General features: G+C 47.1%; 1 protein-coding gene across 1 annotated transcript in view; it reads left to right on the top strand.

The window, feature by feature from the left end:
* The first annotated feature begins 1,060 nt into the window (after positions 1-1,060).
* The window catches only part of LOC120647950 (pentatricopeptide repeat-containing protein At2g01390-like), a 55,006-nt gene continuing 32,386 nt past the window's right edge, over positions 1,061-23,680 (top strand). The window contains exon 1 of the mRNA XM_039924746.1: positions 1,061-1,238. Coding sequence (XP_039780680.1) covers positions 1,061-1,238 — 178 coding nt within the window. The remainder of the gene's footprint in view (positions 1,239-23,680) is intronic.

Raw genomic sequence — 23,680 nt, 5'->3', positions numbered from 1 at the left:
AAAAGCACGATGAATCTACTAAAAATCATGCTACGAAAATCAGGATAACTAGCACTACTCGCCATCAAAAACGCTTCAGTACGAGTAATACCAAGGTAAAAGCAAGAACAACGCTGCCCTGATCGCAAGAAGCGATCAGGGCAGCATGGCGCTTACTTGGACGAAACCCTAGAATTAGGGGTGGCGGTGTGCCGAGAGTTATTGTTTGCAAAACGTGATGACGTTCTCCTTTGACAAATGTCATAGAGTACATATTTATAGTCCGGATACTTGGACAATAATCTAAACTAACGTGTCCATATCGGACTCTATCTCTAACTCAAACTGAACTAAATCTAAATATACATGGCCCACATGGCCCAAACGCTCACGCAGGAGCCGATTCGTAAGCCTCCTTTAGTTTCTTCATTAAGCCCAACTCACTCGCGGCCCATTAATTAACCTATTAATTTATGGTGATAACACATGCCCCCTGGTTTTGGCAATGATAATTCCAAAACCACTTCATCTTCCCGTTGATGCTCATTAAAACGCACTATAACCACCATGGAAGACGCAACGTCTCTGCAACTGGCTCCTCGTGGAATGTGAAAGTGCCGATTCATCTTCCATTTTTTTCCTTATTTAATCTCACCCTGAACCGACTCCTTTCGCCACAAATTCATTTTCCTCCCTCAGCCAACAGCGCAGAAAACCCCAACTTCCTGTAGCCATGGCGATCTCCTCCTCCTCTGGCTCCAACTCAATCGGCTCTCCTCTCTCCCCCTGTTTCTCGAGTTCCTCTGCCTCTTCCCTCGACCCCATCTCCGAGAGCTGGGAACCGACGCCAGAGTATGATCCGACGGCGGCACACGAGGCACTCGCTCCTCTGCATTGGGACGCAGAGGAGTTCGACTTTGAAGTCGTCTCCTAGGACGACGAACCCAAGACCGACGACGAAGACCTCCGGCTCCTGTTCCATGAAGAGCCGGAGGAGAACAGCGACGATTGCTTCTCCTGGGACGGAGCCGACTCCTCCTCGGAAGAAGAAATCGACTCCTCCTCTGTTGAGGAGGACCCGATGGCCGAAAGGGCCTTCCGGTTCCTTGGCTCCTCCGAGGAGGAAAGCAAGGAAAATAGTGATGGCGGCGGCAGCGGCTGGAGCGGTGACGACGAAGCCAGGAACGGCAGCAGCGACAGCGACGACGACGGCGACGACAGCAGCAGCGAAGACGTGCCGGCGCGAAGCCCCAAGCGCCGTAGGCATTAGGCACCTACGGGTGGTAGGAAGTACTGTAGGAGTAGTACTGTAGCATAGATTGAGCCAAAGGATTTGTTCCTTTGTCAAATCGGCTCTTTCCCTTGTAAAGACTTTACCTTTAATGAATAAAGTCCCTCATCTCTTAGTTTTTTGCTCGGACAACCTTCCAAAAGCCGATGGCACCGCATCGAGCTTTACCAATAACCAAGAGCCGACGAAATTCCAAATTGGAAGCGACCATTATAAGAACAGAGCATCACCTCCACTTTGAACCCAACTCGAAACAGATATTCCAAATCCGAGCGTAATTCGAGAATCCCGCTTCATAAGTTCGAACGAAAACTCACAGCATCCAAAACTTGAACCAGAGCCTGCAAAATAACCAAACCCTAAGTTAGTAGATCTGAACCATGGCGGACTCTGAAGCTCAAACAGCGAGATCTCCAAACGTCGATACGGCAATCTTCGGCCTGAAGGTAATATTCAGCCCATCCTTTCAACTTTTTTCAGCTCATCAATCCTCCGAATAAATTAAAATCTGAAATATGACACCATATACAAATTTCTGAATTTTTGAAACTCCAGGCTGCAGACATCCTTTTGCCGCATCCTTCCAATCTCAACTCCTTTTGTCTTGGTCCACGAGCTTATGAAAATCCCACGGATCTGATTTCCTGTGAAGCGAATAGAATCACTTTCATGAGTCAAGACATCAATTTAAATTCCTGGGCCGACTGCTTAAGAGCCTGGCCTAATCCACCTGAAAGCTGGATTACATGGTATAGCAGAGTAGCAAAAACCTATATGCCCTTGTGGCAAGAACTGAACATAGCTAATGCACTTAGTCTATCATTATCCCCCCTAGATAAAAATGAAAACCTTCTGAAGACCATCGGCTATTTCTGGTCCGACGCTCTGAACTGTTTCCTCTTTGGTCATGGACCCATGACCCCTACTCTGCTAGATGTTACCATGATTACTGGACTAGACATTAGGTCCCCCGATCCTGCAACTCACAGAATGGTAGAAGTCCCCTTCAAACTTTCATCTAAAACAGACTGCACAAACTGGAGCACTTACATGAACCAGCACATGAAAACAAAAGGTCCAGTAGGTAAAAAGGAACACACAGCCTTTCTAAATCTTTGGTTAGAACATTTCATCTTCTGTGGTCCTTCCTTAGCCCCAACTAAGAATTATCTTCCTTTGGCTTACCATCTGGCCCATGGCAACCGCACTAGCCTAGGCAAGCTTTTCCTCGGAGAAACATACAGATGTCTCCATTTGATGACAACTAGCTTGCTCAGCCAAAGGAAACTCAGAACTGGAGGCCCTTGGTGATTCATTCAGTTATGGGCACAACTCTACTTCCAGCACCAGATTCCAAACTTTCAAAGCCTAGCCAAGAATTCCTTCCCTGATGAGAATGGCAAACAATTAGATGCACCAGCTATGGCCAAGCCCTATTCAGCCTCCCTGGCAGTAAACTGAACTCAACAGATGCAGCAAAATGGTTTAGAGTTTTCTACAAAGGCCTAGAGAATCCCCTCTACTTTCCATTCACTGAATCTGAAGCCTTTGAGAACCCAACTACATTCAAGCTGGATAGCTTTGCCGATGACAACAGCACTCGACATCTATATTCTCTAATGATCCGACCTGGCTTCCTTCCTGTCGGCATAAGCACTTCCAACAGAATCATCAAACCAGGTTATGAAACCTATCAACCAGTCATAGCAGCTCGGCAATTTGGCCTAGGACAAGTCCCTCCCGACTTCCATATTCACCACTTGGTGGAGAGTAGAGCCGATCTACCTGACGGTCTTACCAGTTCAAGATGCTACAGCATGTTTGACAATCTCCACATTCCAATACCAGCCGATCTATCCTTTACTCCCTCGTCAACCGGCTTTAACACATGGTGGGAAAAGTGGAAAACTCATGTATTCAGAAGAGCTTTAGGCCCTCTACTGCAACAAATTGATCCTGGATATACAATCCCCGAGGCAGAGGTACTGGATCCATGCACCTATTCTTTCTAAGCCTTCTATTGCTTTACTTGGCTAACCTTGCTCACCTTGTTTACAGCAACAAGATGGTCCAGAACCCATGACCAGTAACGGGGAGCCATTCCACTTTCTCCCAACCGCCCCTGATGTTCTTTTTTGCAAGGGATCACCGCCAATGAAGAAAGTGATAATGACTGTTCAGCCAGACTCAGCCCAGTCGGCCTCTAAGCGGAGACAAATCTCTGGAAGTGCTGCCCCCCGAGTCCCAACTAAGAAAAGGAAGATCTTCACACGACGAATCATCAAGAAGACAGCACAGCCTCCCTCAGATCGATCAGAATCCAATACCAACCAGGTAATTCACTCTCCGAAACTTTTTTTGAAAAATTCCTTTCTTATGCACATGTACTCTGGTTGATTGTAATCTTTCCTCCAGGACACAGCTAAAGACATCCTTAGCACTGGAAGCCCATCACAACAGAGAACCGCCGCTCATGAGGTCGATACTGGAACAATTAAAGTCCAAGAACAGCGAGAACCACCCATCATCCCAGTAGAAATTCACAGTGAAGAAACTGCAACAGCCGATGTCGCTGTTGTTGCCCCAACTGAGCCGATCACATTCGGACCGACCATCGCTTCTTCCTCACAACAGGTAACACCGCATGAGCCGATTCTAAATCAGCCGATAACTTTGTTGATATACCTTGCTCCCAAAACTAACTCTGATATCTCCACATGGCTTCAATATTTCAGATTTGTTCTCCTTTGACCCAACATCAATGGGTCTGATCGCCCCTGGAGCGAAGGTACCACCACCACAGCAGCCGATTGACCTCACAGATCAGCTTCAACACATCAAAAATCTGCTATCTGCTCCAATCAGTACCCTGGTCGATGACTCCAGCGAAATACAGAAAGTCCTCGAGCAGATAGAATCACAACTCCCAGAGTCACTTCGGGTCAAGCTCTGGCTAGCCGGCCATCTTCCGTTCTTTCGGGCAGAGGTGAAAGCAGCGCAACAGAGGATAGAACTAAGGCATTCTCAAATTCCTCGGAAAGCCGACATCGCTGAAAAGTGCAAGATGCTAACCAGAAGAAGGCAACTCTGGATGCCAAAGCCGATATCTCAGCGAGTACAAGGCGTCTCAGCCTCCTGGAGAAAGAACTGGCAGAACTCGAAGAAAAATTCGGCACCACACAGAGACTGATCCAAGAGGAGAAAGCCTCGATTGCAAACTCCAAGCAAGAAGCCCAAGAAATAACTGAGCAAATACGGGCAGAGTTTGCAGAAATCAACACCTTGAGTCAACAGATAGTAACGGGCGATGACAAAGACGACGAAGCAGTCATAGCAAGGACCGACGCCTTACGCACAGAAGCCATCCATGCCATAGATGGCTTCCTGAACTAGTAGAATAATTCAGAAAACATTTAGTGTTGCCTGTTAAACTGAAACTTGTATCTATTAAAAACATCTTAAGTCGATAGTTACACATCGGCTGCCTTACTTCTCATATAATTTTTACTTGTTGGCCAACTCAACGTGTTGGCCTTTCTCACTTTTGCTTTTTTTTTACTAGCCAACTCAACGTGTTGGCCTATCTCATTTTTCCTTTTTTTTACTGGCCAACTCAACGTGTTGGCCTATCTCATTTTTGCTTTTTTTTTACTGGCCAACTCAACGTGTTGGCCTATCTCTTTTTTTTTACTGGCCAACTCAACGTGTTGGCCTTTTATAATGCAGCCAAATGGATCTCATCGGCTCTTGTTAGTCGCCTTCCCACATGCTCGGAAAATATTTCTTGAGGTGTTGGCCATTGACGGCTACAGGAAACTTGACACCATCTAATTCTTCAAGCATGTACGCATTTCCAGGCAGGACCTGATCAACCTTGTACGGTCCATGCCAAGTAGAAGACCACTTACCATACTTACTATCTTTAGTTCCCAATGGTAGCACTGCCTCCCAAACTAGGTCTCCAACCTGGAATTCTTTCGGCTTGACCTTTTTGTTGTATGCACGAGCAACTTTAGCCTTGTTTTCCCTGATCTTCTCGAGTGACCAAAGTCTTAGCTCAGTAAGATCCTCCACATTATCGCTCATCAAGGCTGCATACTCTTCAGCCGATAGATCATTCTGAAACTCAACACGCCTTGATCTGGCCGTGATCTCCCATGGCAACACAGCGTCTTGACCGTAGACCAGATGGTATGGTGACATCTTGATGGATCCGTGACACGAAATACGATATGCCCACAAAGCCTCTGACAACACATCATGCCAACGCCTAGGATATTCATCGATCTTCCTTTTGATCAGCTTGACAAAGGTCTGGTTGGATGCTTCATCCTGAACATTAGCCTGGGCATAATACGTGGATGATCTGATTAGCTTGAACTCTGTGTCATCGGCAAACTTTCTAAATTCCTCCGATATAAAGACCGATCCTCCATCGGTCGTAATGGTCTGAGGAATCCCAAACCTATGAATGATGTGCTCTTTAACGAAACTGATCACATCTTTCGATGCCACTGACCTCATGGGTACCGCCTCCACCCATTTTGTGAAATAATCCGTGACAGCTAACACCCATTGGTGACCTTTGCTAGATGGCGGGTTAATCTGGCCAACCATATCCATGGTCCAACCCCTGAACGGCCATGGCTTAATGGTAGGATTCATTACTGATGCCGGCACCATCTGAATCTTGCCAAATCTCTGACATGCCTGCCATCCCTTGTAATATTTAAAGCAATCCTCAAGCATGGTAGGCCAGTAATATCCCGATCGTCTAATCAGCCATTTCATCTTAAGAGCCGATTGATGAGTACCGCAGGCTCCTTCATGAACCTCATGCAAAAGCCGAGTCAACTCCGAAGGCCCCAAACATTTAATCAGCAGTCCTTCCAAAGTCCTGTAGAACATGTCGTCCCCTATTAGAACATACTTCATAGCTTTGAGTCTTATCCTTCTGGGTGCCCCCCGAGCCGAATCCTTCAAATAATTGAAGATATCGGCTCTCCAGTCTCCAGGTTCTAGAAACTGAACCTCTACATCGACCCCATCGACTGTTTCCTTGTATCCGGAAGCCATCTGTGCCGAGTCGTTGACTTCACTATTCAAAGTCCTTCGTATCTAGTGGAAATTAATGTACCTGAATTGTGACATCAACTCACGGCACTGCATCTATATCGGAAAAAGAGGCTCGCACTCACATTTATATTCTTCCGTGAGCTGAGAAATCACCAGTTTCGAATCCCCAAATATTTCCACTGCTTCTACACCAGCTTCCAGGAGTAATTCCATCCCCTTGCGAACGGCCTCATACTCTACTAAATTATTGGTGCATGGAGTAGCCATCTTGATGGAAAAAGAATAAGTCGCCCCACGAGGCGATACCAAAAGAATTCCTATGCCGTACCCATCATCACAAGCCGATCCGTTGAAAAACATGGCCCAGGCACCCACAAAAAGTGCAGACACGTCAGTGTTGACCCTGTCTACAATGAGATCCGCCAGTGCCTGTCCCTGATTGCCTTTGCAGGTTGATATCAGATATCGAATTCTGACAATGCAAACATCCATTTTCCTAGTCGGCCTTTTAGAATAGGAGCCGATAGCATATTCTTGATGACATCCGATTTACATATGACGATCGTTTTCGCCGAGAGCAAAATATGTCGAAGCTATGTACATGTAAAGAATAAACAAAGGCAAAGCTTTTCAATCTCAAGATACCTGGTCTCGGCGTCCAATATGCACCTGCTGAGGTAGAAGACAACCCTCTCCTGATCGTCATGTTTCTGAATCAGAACCGAGGCGATGGAAGTGTCACCCACGGACAGGTGCACGTAGAAAGGCCTGTCCTGTTGAGGCGGAACCAATACTGGAGGCTTCGACAAATATTCCTTGATTTCATCAAGAGCCTGCTGCTGTTCTGCCCCCAGTGAAACTCATCCTCGGACTTGATCTTCACCAGACCCATGAACAGCTCGATACGCCCTGACAGATTGGAGATAAATTGTCTGACAAAGTTGATTTTGCCGATGAGCTTCTGTAACTCCTTCTTCGTAGTAGGCGGCTTCATTGTCTTTACCGCTTCTTGACTCTTCAAGCCAATCTCGATTCCTCGCTCATGTACCAGGAATCCTAAGAACTGACCGGCCGATACGCCAAAGGCACATTTCTTCGGGTTCATTTTGAGCCCAAACTTCCGAGCCCGCTCCAAAACCTTACGCAAATCTTCCAGATGCCCCCCAGCCGATGTGGACTTGACCACGACATCATCAATGTAGATTTCTACCAGCTTGCCGATGAGATCATGAAAAATGTAATTCATGGCGCGTTGATACGTTGCGCCGGCATTTTTCAATCCAAAGGTCATAACCTAGTACTCGAACAAGCCGACCGCGCCTGGTACTCTGAACGCGGTCTTGCTTATATCCTCTAGGGCCATGAAGATCTGGTTGTAGCCGGTGTTACCATCCATAAAGCTCAGCATTTTGTGACCGGCAGCGGCGTTGATCAATGTTTCTGCCACGGGCATCGGATATTCGTCCTTTGGCGTCGCTCTGTTGAGGTCTCTGAAATCCACGCAGACTCTCCATCGGCCATCCTTCTTCTGTACAGGGACCACACTAGAGCTCCATTTTGCATGCCTACATGGCCTGATGAACCCTGCGTCCAACATCTTTTGCACCTCTTTCTTGACCTCCACAGGACTTCAGCCTTCATCTGCCTTGCTCGTTGTTGAAACGGCCGAAATCCTTTCTTAAGCGAGAGCCGATGTTCGACGATGCTTCTCTCCAAACCAGGCATTTCAGTATAATCCCACGCGAAACAATCCCGGTATTCCCTCAACAATTCTATCATCGGCTCACACAGGCTCGGGTCTAGCTTCTTGCTAATAAATGTTGGTCGCGGCTTATCCCCGGGACCAATATCAACTTCCTCCAAATCGTCAGCTGATGTAAACCCGTACCCCAACTTGCCGTCACCTGTAAAATCGACTGTGGACGCAGGCGACTCGTCATCGTCTGCCACGTCGACAGCAAACACGGAGAGATGACAAAAGAAAATTTTCGGCCAACCGCACAGGCCGGCTGTCTCTATATTACCCCTTGAAACTGAATGCTCATTAACTAACCAACTGCCAGAGCAGGCTAAAGTCTGTCCGCAATGTAACAGTTTCGACTCTAAACAAGAATTGTCTATTTTTTGGGGCCGGTCGCTGGGACCGACCTCTCTAAACCTGCTAGGCTCCGTAGCGTGACAGGATGTATTTATTCTGTGAGGCTAGTGGATAAGACCAGCCTCAATCCGTTTTTTGTCGCTTCGATCCAATCACAGTCTTCCAGCGAGATCCCTGAGATCGGCTCTTGCCCTTCCGCGTCCCAGGCGTTCATGTCTGCGAGCGAAACCTCGCTGGAGTCATCTGCACTGACCACCTCCACTTCATCACCATCCCATTGGACCAAACACTAGTGCATCGTGGAAGGAACACAACAATTGGCGTGAATCCAATCCCTCCCAAGCAGCACTATGTACGTACTCTTACTGTTGACGATGAAGAACGAGGTTGGGATGGTCTTGCGGCCAACTGTCAACTCCACATTGAGGACTCCCTGTGCCTCCGACGGCTGGCCGTTGAAATCATTGAGCATCACGTTGGTCTTGATAAGATCAGCAGCAGAACGACCCAATCGGCACAGTACTGATTACGGCGTTAGATTGACCGCGGCGCCAGTGTCGACCAACATCCTGTTCACATGCTTGCCGTCGATGAGGCCCTTGAGATATAATCCCTTCAGGTGCTTGTAGATTTTCTCCTTGGGCTTCTCGAAGATGATCAGCTGTTGGCCAAGATCCAGCCGCGCGACGGCCAATTCCTCCAGTTGGGGCACCCGAAACTCCGACGGGAGCACGAACACCATATTCACATCAGCCGATGGCTTTTCATCGGTTCTTGGCTGCTTGGGGCGCCACTCCCTCCTTGGAGGGCGCCTTTCCACCCTTCGCGGGTGCCTGACTTGGTCCGCGAGATCCGGACGCGCTTTCCTCAGCACGTCGAGGTACCTTGCTTCTGCCTCCTCGAGATTGCGTAAGCGCTGCACTCTGCGCTTCTATGAGCGGCTGAGCCCGTCAGGACACCATCGTGGACGATGATACTTATCTTCCCCTTCTAGCTCAAGATCATCCCTGGATGGCCACTCAATATGGTCATCATGACGTGCCTTGGGCCCCAAACGCTGGAACACCGACGTCTCGCCTGGCTGGCATCCCCGAGGCCTGCACTCCAAGCATTCCTCGATAGTAGGCAATCAGCTCATGCCAGAATTCCAACAGTACTTGAAGAACGGGCAATGCCAGTGGTCGTGTATAGCCTGGCGCCTCCCCAGCGTCCTCCCTGTGCGGTGCTCATACTCCTCCTCTTCCGATTCATATCGGCGGCGCAACTTGTACTGATACTGGTATTTTTCCAGAAGCCGATTAGAAGCTGGAAGTTGATTGTGGATGTGACGCACTTGTTCTTCAGCAACATGTTGCTGCTCCGGCTCGTCTTCATCCTGGGGCCGTTTGCCAGAAGCAGCCTCTTTCCTCTACTCGTCACGGCGGCGCATGGGTCCCGCCATGTTAATCTGGAACGCCAAGTTCTGGCCCTCAGGTCTAAAATCCGACAGCTCCACCATGTTAGCTTGTGGGAATGGTTGACTGTCCACCTTCATCGTGTGTTCGGCCAGAATTAATCGGTCTTGCTCGATAGCCGATTGGATCTGCCGACGCAGCTCCTTGCAGTCATTCGTGGCATGGGTGAACGAGTGGTGCCACTTGCAGTACAACCTCCCCCGCAGCTCTTGTGTCGTTGGCAGCTTGTGGTTCTCTGGGAGCTTCAACTGCTTTTCCTTGAGCAGTAAGTCGAATATCTGCTCTGCCTTGGTCACGTCAAAATCAAAGCCCTTCACAAGCCCTTCTGTTTGACCCACTTGCACAGGACGGGGTTTGCCCCCCGGGTCCACTCTGCCACAGCCACTTCTTGTTCCCCGCTAGAATCATCAGAATCATCTGCTTGGGCCATATTCACATGGCGCTTGAATTTTTCCTGGTACAGCTCAGGGTGATAGTGTTCATACGTCGTGAGCTTCTGTACCATGTGCACCAGAGAGGTGAATTCCAACAAAAAAGCAAGATCCTTGATCGGCTTAGCGAACCCCAGAACTGCCAAATCGACTGCGTCCTTTTCTGTGATGCGCGATGAGTAGCATCGATTCTTAACCTCTCTGAAGCGCTGCACGTACTCCGACACACTTTCCGCTCGCTTCTGCTTGACTTGGGCGAGGTCGGCAGTCCTGGCTTCAGCAGCCTCTGAGTGATACTGGGTGTGGAACTGATCTTCCAGCTGCCTCCAAGTGCGTATCGAATCTGGGGCCAATGATGTGTACCATCCAAAGGCTAAGCCTGTAAGAGACTGACAGAAGAACCGGACCCTCAGAGGATCCGATACCGAAATCATCCCGAGCTGAGTTAGGTATCGGCTCTCGTGCTCGATGGAGCTGGCCCCTTCTGACCTGCTGAACTTGGTGAACTCCGGGAGCCGATACTTTGGTGGTAACAGGATCAAGTCGTATTCGCTTGGGTACGGCTTGAAATAGCCGATCGCCTTTCTCTTGGGCAGAATTCCGAACTGATCCCTTAGTATTGCGTTGATCTAATCCACACTAAGAACTCCTGGGTCCGAGGGCTCAGCACTCGGCCCAGTAGCGTACTTCGCTAGCAATGCCTGTTTCTCCACATCTGCCCCTGAAGTTCCTGTACCCAGCACATGTCCCGCGCGCGTTGGACTGATGCTGTCAGGTATGTACACGCACGTGTAGCCGTGCGGGTTCTCCTTAGGCGGCTCGTTCAGGAACTGGCCCTCCACGGGATCACCGCCGATATTGTAGACGACGTAGATCGGCGAAGCCTGCGGACCTGGATTTGTGAGCAAATACGATATTGGCAGCCTAGACTGAAGTGAGTCCTCTCCCCTGTGACTCCCCAGGATTGGTCCTGATGGGGAGTACTGGTTCTTGATCACCTCCTGGACGACACGATGTGCCACACACTCGAGCTCATTCACCAGGCTTTCTGAGTGCCGATGGAGCGTGTGAGTTACCATGTAGTTCATCTCCTGGGGCAGGGCTCTGGTGCGCTCCTCTGATGGTACGAACAAGTCAACGTTGTCGAGAGCGCCTTCGGGTGAGAACCCCTTCCACCTGATGTCGTGGTTGCGGGTCCTCTCGAAAGAGCCGATGAGATCGGCTTCGAACTGAGCTTTGACCTCATCGTATTTCTGCAAGTGCTCGGGGGTCAGCTCTTCATACGCGACAGAGCTGGTGATCGGCGCTTGGCTCTGAGGTCCAGTCATTCCGGCGGTGGACGTTGTTGCTGATGAGTGTCCCACCGGGCGTGCCAGAATGTGTTGTTGGTCAAAACCAACCGGCGAGTAGTGACAAGCAACACGAGGAGCCGGGAGCCTGCCGGGGCGCTGGCTGGCACCGGTCCCTCGGTCAACGGCCCAGATCCTGGCACAAGCCGTCGCTTCCGGAGATGCAGGGCGTGCCACCTAATCTATACCCGATCAGGAGGGTGCGAACGTGCCTTTGACAATTTGCCTACAAGCACAGACATGTGTAAACAATAGTCCGAGCCGTGGTCGGCTCCCCGGGATGACTCTTGCATCGGCTTTAAAGAGCCGATCGAGTCCCGGTGTCAGATTGGATCTGCATATCCAGATGGTAATGGATAAAGCAAATAACTGCAAAAATTTCTTCAATTAAATCTAGCTAATCTAATCCACGATGGTAAAAACTTCACTGCTAGATCGGAACATCCTACACATAGTTAGGCCTAACGAGCGTAAAAGATAACCGAACCTTGACCAGAAAAGAGGCCTAAGAACAAGCGAAAGCCGATTCCTGGATCAATCCCTATTAAGATCAAGGCAAAGCATCTAATACGTCGCCGGATCGTCCAACCCGTTTGCAAGGCCTAAACTAGTAGATATTACACCAATTCTTAAGTATAAGAACTAACCATAACAAATTAGATCTACTAGATAAAAAAGGAGCAGAGTGTCATCTCTACGCGACTAATTCCATGCAACGAGAATTAGTATAAGATTAAAACATGATCGCGCAGAGATGACATGATATTCGTAGATGATAAGCAACAAAAGCACGATAAATCTACTAAAAATCATGCTACGAAAATCAGGATAACTAGCACTACTCGCCATCAAAAATGCTTCAGTACGAGTAATACCAAGGTAAAAGCAAGAACAATGCTGCCCTGATCGCAAGAAAAGATCAGGGCAGCATGGCGCTTACCTGGACGAAACCCTAGAATTAGGGGTGGCGGTGTGCCGAGAGTTGTTGTTTGCAAAATGTGATGACGTTCTCCTTTGACAAATGTCATAGAGTACATATTTATAGTCCGGAGACTTGGACAACAATCTAAACTAACGTGTTCATATCGGACTCTATCTCTAACTCAAACTGAACTAAATCTAAAGATACATGGCCCAAATGGCCCAAACGCTCACACAGGAGCCGATTCGTATGCCTCCTTTAATTTCTTCATCAAGCCCAACTCACTCGCGGCCCATTAATTAACCTGTTAATTTATGTTGATAACAAGCATCAACAGTGCTTTGATACCTTAAAGAAAGCTCTGATGTCGGCCCCGGTGTTAGCCTTGCCAAATTTCAGTAGGGCTTCCAAATTGAAACAGATGCTAGTGCTACTAGTATAGGAGTTGTTCTCATGCAGGACAATCACCCTATTGAACACTTAAGTAAGGCTTTGGGAATGAAAGCTCAGTAGTGTTGGTGCCTACCAATGTCAGCACTGAGCGAGAAGCGATGATGACCGCAGATGCCAAGGGGGTGGCAGGTATTTCATGAACCATGAATAAATCAAGCGCACGGAATACCGCTGTAGCATTTTACCCGGGAGTATACCGGGGTGTCATTTATATTTCTGCAGGGAAGGCGCAAATGGAAGTACATAGGCTAGTTAATGAACTGGTTTAAATTGAATATTCAATTGCATAAACAGGGGTGAGATAGATAACATGGTAGGAGATAGTGTGACACCCACACAAACTACCCTCAGAGATAAATAAACAAAAGTTGTTACAGGCAAGGAGAATGGCAGAAGTTAGAGCTCGAGTCAGATGTACTAGGCTAGCTATATCTATGCTATCTTATGGTTAGATTGTCAGATATTAAACTAGCTCAACAGGAAGACCGCCCTATTGCCGGCGGGAGAAGCCCAACCAACCATTTGGCTTTATGTACCTTCTACCCTCAATATGAACATGGAGGATTACTAGGGCTCGGACAGGGCTGTAACCACCTACTGGCTACCTCTCAATCCGTAGGAAAGGGTGACATCAAGCAACACTTATCTAGTCTAGACACCACGTCTACATTAGTAAGCGATACTCTAGCATCCTGCGCGGAGCCCCCACCCTCCAGATAGACAGACATCACACTAGGGCAAACATATGAATACTGGAATAGTTGACAGAGTTCTGAGGCCAATATGTTAACCATCACAAGAATAGGGCGATCGTGCAATGCAAGCATCGAATGATAACACAACCAGATCATGAAGCATATATCTGATAACTCAGAACATACTTCAAGCAGATATCAGTAACCATAGTCTAATTCTATTACAAACGATCGAATATTACAAGAGGGAACTAGATATGAACTCATGTGAAAGCATCTAGGCCCCTAATTCGAGTTTTGGTAATTAATGACAACGGTTTGTGGATTAACGATTTCATTCGAGATAATGAGAATAGGTTGATTCACGGAAGAAAGGGATTTGGTTGTGAACGTGTGAAGTTTGGAGATGATATGCAAAGCTCGGGCTCAAGGAAAAGGTAGAAAATAGGGGTTTTGTATTTTACCGGTCACAAGGTGTTTAGTGGATGAAAAGTGACCAGATTTGTTGGATAGATAGCCGTACTATCAAGAGGGGTTGTGTACTCGTGCTTGACGGGTCTTTAGTGCCATTTTGCTCAAAATGTCTAGGTGCATGCATAAGGGCTAACGTCATTTTGAAAAGATTTGAAAAAGATCAAGTTTGAGAGCTGACTGCACAAGCGTGGACAGTCCGCTCCATGGAACGCGGACGGTCTGCACATGTACCAGAGAGCATGTTTGGCTCTGGTGGAAATTAGGTGTGACTGGCGGACAGTCCGGCCCAGGTGGGCGGACGGTCCGTAGCTCTAACTCAAATTGTACCAGAGAGGGTGTTTTCTCTGGTTGGGCTTATGATCTGTGCGGCGGACGGTCCGCCCCTGGGGCGCGGACGGTCTGCCGGCTATTTGACAGTTTGTACCAGAGACATTGTTGTCTCTGGTGGATTTCAAGGATGAACAACGGACGGTCCGTCCCTAGGGCGCAGATGGTCCGCCGGGTTTTTTCAAATTGTTCCAGAGACGATGTTCGTCTCTGGTGGTGTGGAACACATAACTGCGGACGGTCCGCCCCTGGGGCGCGGACGGTCTGCCTGGGCTGTAACGGCTAGTTCTAACACACATTAAATGCACTCTGACTCACTGGTTTATAACGGTAGACGGTCCGGTTTTTGAACTGCGGACGGTCCGCGACTTCGCAAAAAAGAGTGTTACGGCTAGTTTTTGAAGGGATGTCTATATATACCCAATGCCCAGCCATTGGGTGTCTCTCTTGGCCATTTGGACTGCATACTTGACACTATAGAGCTAAGGCATCCCTCTCACACACACACTTGCTTAGAGATTGCATTCTTGAGGGTGTGAGGGCTTTCTAGTGCATTGCATCAAGAGTTTGAGCTTTGTGGCACTAGGGAAACTTCAAGCAAGCGTCATCGACTTGTTACTCTTGGGAGTTGCCGCTCCCTAGACGGCTTGGAGAAGATGATTTCGTGGAGCTCCTCCAAGGAGATTGTTGAGGAGCCCCGATTTCAGTTGTGAGAGGTCTTGTGCTCACCTCACCGGAGTGGTGAAGAGCAACTCTAGTGGAATCGAGGTGTGGAGCGGTTCCTTGATTCAAGCCGGCTCAAGATTAAGAGGTTCTTGATAGAGGAGCAGTTGATTCTTGGCATCCACCTCAACGTGGATTAGGGGTGACCGGCAAGTGATCGACACCACGGGATAAATTTTTGTGTCAAGCTTGGTTACTTCTCTTGCTCACTTTAATTCTTGTTTTTTTTACTTTGAGCAATTTACTTTACTAGAGCTTGATTTGTACCTTGTCACCCTAGGTTGCAAACCTATCTAGAGATAGTAGTAGCATGACATAGGGCTTTTCTTTGTTACTAATTAAATTTCTCAAGTGTTGTTGGTTTTAGTTTTTAAACCGCCTATTCACCCCCCTCTAGTCAGTGTTCTTGATCCTACATCATGCCAGAACTCCCGAGCAACTCCGGGGACTCCATGACTCCTAGACTTCTCCTAAACTCCACTAAGCCTATAGACTAAGCAAGAATGCCTTGAGGTGATTGAGAGGTGAGGTGTGTGTGTGTGTGTGTGTGTGTGTGTGTGTGTGTGTGTGTGTGTGTGTGTGTGTGTGTGTGTGTGTGTGTGTGTGTGTGTGTGTGTGTGTGTGTGTGTGTGTGTGTGTGTGTGTGTGTGTGTGTTCATTCCTTACCCCCTCCCCTTGTATTTATAGGTGGGAGCCACAGACCGAGCAGCCCTCATTCCTCGGTGAAGCGACGTTGTGAGCCAATGCCAAGCCTCCACATGGCCAGTTGAAGGCGGTGGGGCCCCTGGGCCGTCAGCCGACCACCCAGTGGCCCCAACTGCTGGGGGTTGGGTTGTCCTGGGCCTCTCTTTGTCTTAACACTGGGGATTGGCTTGCCTTGACTGGTTTTGATTTGGTTCTTGGGCTACACTTGGTCCATTTGAGCCTGATTCTATGCTCAGATCTTTTTTTGCGATTTTATGTCAGGTCAAAGTGTGATTGCAACCTGCATATTAGCTCAAAAACACATCTTGCATATTCCTAAAGGTAAAGTGTGGTTTAGGGATTTATTTGGATAAAGATACGTGTAAGAAATACAAACTCTCATGATTTTTTGATCAAGTTGACGCCTAAAAATGGTCGTTAGTGTGCGTCAACAAGTAGTTATTCACATATAAAAAGGAATGTTTAGCCCTCATCATGGCAGTATCCAGATGGAAGCCTTACCTTCAACTAAAAAAGTTTGCTATTATGACAAACCAGCGAAGCTTAGTACATTTGATAGAACAAAAAATCCAAGAAGGCATGCAACAAAAAGCTTTTATCAAGCACTTGGGTGTGCAATATAAAATCATATACAAAAAGGGGCAGGAAAACAAGGCTGCATATGCACTCTCTAGGCAGACCTCCACAGCTAAGTTTTTCGTTGTTTTCGTTAGCACACCAAATTGGCTTGAAATTGTCATTGAAGGCTATCAGCAGGATCAGAAAGCTAAAGATCTCCTCACTTAACTTAGTTTGACAGGGGCTAATGAGAAGGGCTACACATTGGTGGATGGAGTTGTTCTTTACAAAGATATATTTAGCTGGGTAATCACAAAGAAACTCATCAAGCAATACTGTTAGCTCTCCATTCCAGCGGGCTTGGACGACAATCTGGCATAACAACTACATACCACAAGGTGAAACCTTATTTGCTTGGGCTGGGATGAAAGAAGACATAAAGACCGATGTCAGTTCTTGTCAAGTTTGTTCACAAGCTAAACTTGAACATTGCAAGCTGCCTGGTCTTTTACAACCTCTCGAAGTGCCACCTTAGGCCGAGCATACAGTCTGCTTAGACTTCATTGAAGGGCTACCAAAGTCCAAAAGCTGGTAATTGATAAATTCACCAAGTATGGACATTTTGTTCTGTTGTCTCATCCATATTCTGCCTTATCAGTTGCCCAACTCTATATGACACACATATACAAATTGCATGCATGCCCAAGATGTTGATCTCAAACAGAGACAAAGTTTTTGCAAGTGCCTTATGGATGGAGTTATTTTACTTAGTGGATACCACATTGAATATGAGCTCAGCATATCGCCTGCAAATGGATGGTCAAAAGGAACAACTCAATCAATGCTTGGAAACATATCTTGGATATCTGGTGCAATCTTGTCAGTCCAAATGGGCTACTTGGCTTCCTCTCACAGAGTTTTGGTACAACACATCCTTCCATCCTGATCTTGGAAAGACACCCTTTGAGGTTCTATATGGCTATCTTCCAAATCATTTTGGTATTGTTTCCATAGACACCTGCACTGTTCCAGACATGCACTAGTGGCTCAATGAGCACTCAACTATGATAGAACTGATTCAGTAGAATCTTCAGCATGCCCAGCAACGTATGAAGCATCAAGAGGATAAACATCACCAAGAAAGAGAATTCAATGTGGGCAACCATATGTACAACACTCTGTCCAGTGTCACCTAGTGCACAAGCTCAGTTTCAAGTACTTTGGGCCTTATCTGGTGCTTCAGCTGCCAGTTGACAACAAAATACATCTTGTCTTCCATGTTTCACAGCTCAAAAAGGCCCTACCTCCCAATGTTCAACCCCTTCCAGACGAGCAACTGACTGTATTGGAATATTGTGATACTGCAACGCCATATCAGGTTTTACATACTGGTCTTCGTAAAGTGGGTAATGTTGTTGTTCCTTATGCTCGTGTGTAGTGGGGTACTCCACCAACCTAGTTATCTTGGGAAAACTTGCATACTCTACCTCTCATTACTACTTCGGTGTCACTTCTCACTTAGGGTGCTACAGCCTGAGTACTTTGGGCCGTATCGTCCGTTAGGACTCTTTTACTTTGCTATGCTTTGGGTCGTAAGTCGTTCTATGCACCATTGCCATGTATCAGGCTTGGCCCATTAATATATCTATGACTCACGCGGTTTTTGTATTTTTATATTTTTTATTTCCGTTTTTTACAAAAATATATTTTCGACTTGGAAATTTACAGAAATATACCCCGGCTGCCCCGCTGCCGGGCGGCCGGGACCTGGCCGCCCGGCAGCCGGGCGGCAGGGGCTTATCCGCAAAAAAAAAGACGACAAAAAATTGCAGACAGGTCCCTGGGGACGGGTCGCCCGGCAGCGGGGCGGCCGGCCCCCCAGGCCGCCCGGCTGCGGGGCGGCCGGCCCCCCCACCCCTATATAAGGTGTTGGCTGCCCCTCACCCCCTCATTTGCCTTACTAAAAATCCAGAAAAAAAGAAAAGAGAGGGAGGGAGGGAGAGGAGGGGTGAGGGAGAGGCAAAGCGACGAAGCCCTGTCGGATTTTCAAGCCGGCGACTTTATGTAACTAAAATTTTCTACATTTTATAAATAAATTATGTTGTAATTATTTTTTTGAAACAGTAGATTAGCAATCAGTTCAATTATTGTTAGGAGTGATTAGTGGTACATTTAGATGCAGTTACTTGTAGTGATTAGCGTTGATATAGTACATTTAGTGTTAGATTTAGTATTAGAAAATACTAGAAAATTGTTAGAGAAGTATTAGAAAATAAAAAAATGCAAGATAATATTAGAAAATTGTAGAAAATGTTAGAAAATTGTAGAAAATTGTAGAGAATGTTAGAAAATTGTAGAAAATGTTAGAAAATTGTAGAAAATTATAGAAACTAATTTGTTGAAACAGTAGATTAGCAATCAGTTTAATTATTATTATGATTGATTAGTGGTACATTTAGGTGTAGTTACTTGTAGTGATTAGCATTGATATAGTACATTAGCAATCTAATTAATTAATCTTAAAAATTGCAAGATAATATAAGAAAATTTATAAAATGTTAGAAAATATTAGAAATTATTATTAATGGTTAGAAAATCTTAGAAATTATTTAGGAAATATAAGGAAGTATTAGAAATATTTAGATGTGTGTGATTGTATTGTATTGTTTTGATCTTACATGGTAGGTATGGCCGGGGTTACTCCTGCGTTGCTGGACCCAACAATAGACTCGGGTCACCGGTCCTTCCTTGCGAAGGTTCGGCACCAAGAACTAAACGTGCTGCGTCCACGTCCACCTGCAGAGTTGGTTGCTGTAGACCCACGATGGGTGCCCAGGTGATATGTCGTCTATTTTCTATTTTTATCCGTTATACATTTCGTTATTTAATGTATTAACATTTGAGCACTGTATGATGCAGGCTGAGCGAGGCAGGTCTTCTCACTGTGGCTCGTCTTGCTGAGATTGCTTTGGTGAAGCTAGACAGGTCTCTACTTTCAGCTCTCGTTGACAGATGGAGACCTGAGACACACACGTTTCACCTCCCTTGTGGGGAGATGGCACCGACCCTGCAGGACGTTGCGATGCTGCATGGTCTTTCTATCACCGGAGACGCTGTCGGGCCCCGCGTGGTACCTTCTACGTGGCTGGAGGATCTTGAGGAACGTTTTGCAGGTGTTGCCACCATGATTGATCCTGAAGATTTCAACGAGCACCCACAGTCGAAAGGCCCTTCCAAGTCATGGCTCCTACAGTTTCAGGTACAATTTCATACAAAACGATGTGTTGATATATTTTATGGCTTTGAAATAACTCATGTGTTTCTTATTCTCAATGTTCGTACTTCATTGCAGCCAGATCTGTTGGTAGCCGATGCTGATGACTACAGCATGACTAGATCACTCGAGGCATACCTGCTGTGGTTATTTGGGTACATCATGTTCAACAACTCACACGGGCACTGTGCAGATAGGGTGCTTCTGCCCTACGCACAGGAGATCGCCGATGCAGATGAGGATGCCATACCCTTATATAGTTGGGGTTCAGCGGTTCTTGCATGCACATATCGTGGACTCTGCAAGGCATCACGGCAGAATGATAGGAATGCTGTCCTAACGGGGTGCCCAATTCTGCTGCAGCTTTGGTCTTATGAGAGGATTGCTTTCGATCGTCCTATGATTGACCAGTCACCGTACACGCTGGATATGTACGGTGACACGGAGGACAACAGACCCACCATGGGGACTCTCTGGTACTCCCGACAGGTATGGACCCGATAAAAATTTATATTCTATGCGTACTATGGTCTCTGAGTTTGTTGCCAAATTTGATCGATTGACCCCAGAAGACATTGTGTGGGAGCCATACAGTCCTTCGGCTATAGCCGCACGTGCACCGCTTGGGATATCTTCAGTGTGCACACATGACCAGGGCCTATGGATGACTACTGCAGCTTTGGTGTAGGACATTGCAGTTGAGGCCCACTGCCCGGATAGAGTCATGAGGCAGTTCGGTCGACACCAGTCTTTCCCTGTGCCTTCAGCGTTGGATCATGTTCAGCGCCACGATCATAGGTAACAAAATTTTATGAGCACCCATGTACTAATAACATGAAACTAATTTCTATTTAATGTGCAGTTTGTCAAGGGCTGGACATCCTTTCTCGACAATGTGGGTCACTAGATTACAACCATGGGTGGCTGCGTGGGATGATGCAGACGAGCAGTTGGCTGAGGATACCGGTCCACACACTGAGCCTTCGTTTCGGGCGTACCTGACCTAGTACGAACCGAAGACTCGTTGCCGTTTGACGTATGTTGACATGCATCCACAGCCACATGTTGCGACTTCGTAGGATCGCTATGCACGACACAGGGATGAGGCATTAGCTGGAGCGGTGAGTAAATGTTGACAGCATTTTCGATCTTTTAATATTTGTATACTAAGTTTTTTTGGTTGCAGTTCGAGTCATGTAGGCTGCTTGAATTAGATTGCTCACTAAATGTAATGAGGATTCATGGCGGGTCTACGATGAGCGTGTCGGCACAACTCGAGGCCTGGACCACTCAACGTGATAGAGCCCGAGGTATCCTTCAGGCCTTTGGTACGCGAATGGAGTACGAGGATTCCTATGGATCGTCGCAAGCGTCAACGTCGGTTCCTTGTGGTCCCGCATGGCAGCAGCCTCCCTTATACCACTGACAGTACGAAGGTATGGTGTGATATTTACCGATCCGTATGTTTATATGCAGTATTTAAATACGACTCCACACAGGGTACGGGTACCCCGGTTCTCAGCCCTATGGAGGGCCAGGTGCCTCGCAAGGGGCTCCATTTCAAGGAACCAAGTTTACCTCTATGCCACATGCTGGAGGGACTTTAGGTAAATATGTGGTGCATAATTTTATTTGCTTATGTTTTATGGTCGAAGGCTCATACATTATTATTTATACTCAGGATCACAACAGTTCACCGGAGCGGGGCCGTCTTCGTATCACCCTATACTGTCACCAGGAGGATATGAAGGAGCTTCTTCCTATCCACCACCACCACCTCCAACACAGGGTACATACAATAATTTGTACGGAATTGCATTCACCTTTTGAATGTTGCTTAAAAAAAAAATTTGTGATCTGTAGGGTGGTCTGAAGACAACGCCGCGGCCTCCTTGGAGGACTTTACACGGTTGTTTGCTACGCCTGCCCAGGACGATGATCAAAGCTTGCATACACCTCTGGCTCAGTTACGCCGTCCTGCCAGAGACGTGAGGCCACCGGAACGTCATAGCTACCCTACAGATCACGTACACACACAACGTAAGAGAGGTCGGAATGGTAGGGGTGGTTAGTTGTTTGCACTTGTTTCTCCGGCGGCATTATGGACTGCTTCGACTGTTCGGATTATGGTTGTGTATGATTGTGGTAGTTTACTTGTCATTTGTTTCTATAGATATTATTGATGTGAACTTGTTATGTTTGTGGGTTCCATAATGCTCGTGAAATAAGGGAAGTTCTTGCGAATTTTTCTGTGATTTAATGAAGGACAAGTTAGTTGCGGGAGGAGTTAGTGGCCGAGATCCCGCCGACGATGATGACAACTACCGCATACAGAGTAAACTTCGTGACACGCTCGTATAGCTCAAAATAGGGACCATAGTGTATCTAGCTGCGAGTACGAGATCACAGGTTGCCACTGCTCAGCACGGCGATCACGGGTTTCGCATATGTCGCATTGTTTGCCCAGACAAACGTGACAAAAGACGACAGCCCAATAGCAGTGCCCTTTCGCCATTTCAAAAAGATGTGACAACACGGCAACCACACCAAGCTCACCTTCAAAGCAGTCTCTCGGGCGAGGACGATGGAACTGTCATTCTACAGCGAAGGTCTGTGGCGTGTAGTGGGGAAGGCGGCATCTAGACACGATCGACCGAGCGGCAGCGATGTAGTGCTGTGAGTCTGCATGCACTTAGATGCTCTGCATGCACAGAGATGCATCGAGTAGTCAGTTCGAGAATTGAATCTAGCCTTTTCAGTGTTCGGTCAGCTAGCCTCTTCACTGAGTTGTCATGTAGGCTTTTCAGGTCCATTTACACTCCACACTCCGGGTATCAGACCTTTGTGCGCCTATAAATACTCCGAAGTTTGTGAACTCCCAGCAGCACTCAAACACCAAAGCTCATTGTATACCCAATGTCTGGAGGTGGGTCTAGCGGGAAGAATTACTACGGTTTTGGGAAAGAAAAAGGGGGAAGAAAGGGAGACCCCATAATATAGGAGGGGCCTCTTGGACCTAATTCTTTTCTGGAACCAGTGTTTGAGTTTCCACCACAGCACAAGAGTGAATTTACCAATGAAATTCCTCTATGACAATATGATAACCGTAGAGAACCGTGGCCAAAATGCAGACATGGTGAGGACTGCTTAGCGCAGATGTGCACCAACGGAATGGATGACAGTTGGCGTTTCTTCAAATGCCCACACGCATGGGTAATACTCGGTTGTTTTATTTCTTTATCTTCATTGAGATACATTACATGAAATTTATTTTGCAGTCTTCAGATGCTCCAGAAAACTGTGGTTTTACCAGGTGGGTCGATCCTGCACCAATTGATTCAGTTCAGGAGTTCATCGAGTACCTCCAGATAAAGATCTTTGATCTGGAATGCAAGGTAAACCATTACGAGGAATTGAGCGAGGGTAACAAAGACGATGAAGATGATGATACCAGCAATGCTGCCACTTCACAGGATGAACCATGCACTATTTCTTACTGCAACTGCCCTTGTCACAAGAAGAAGGGCCCTGCCCCTCCGGCACCACCGCCTGCACCACCTGCAATGGGTGGATACTGCGGAGAAGGCTCAATGCAGTTTGCTACGTGGGGGTACGGCTACTAGGACTATCTAGTGCTAGTCACATGCTGCATCGTTGTGTTTGTTGTGTTTTTCATTAACGTTGTATTATGATGTAATTCCTATGGTTTACATTGTGTAATGCAATTTTTAGTTCTTAATTATTACCGTTATATTTGATGTGTGGTTCACAGTATTCTAGTCTCCTGAAAATGTCCGAAAATATTAAAGGCAAGTTCGAAGATTCACTAAATTGCTTGTGCGTGCGTGGCACCTCGGCGCCGTGATCTGTG

Source organism: Panicum virgatum, chromosome 9K (genome assembly GCF_016808335.1).
Source record: "Panicum virgatum strain AP13 chromosome 9K, P.virgatum_v5, whole genome shotgun sequence".
NCBI lineage: Eukaryota > Viridiplantae > Streptophyta > Magnoliopsida > Poales > Poaceae > Panicum > Panicum virgatum.
Note: the sequence above shows the minus strand (reverse complement) of the source record. Positions and strands in the feature narration are given on the sequence as shown.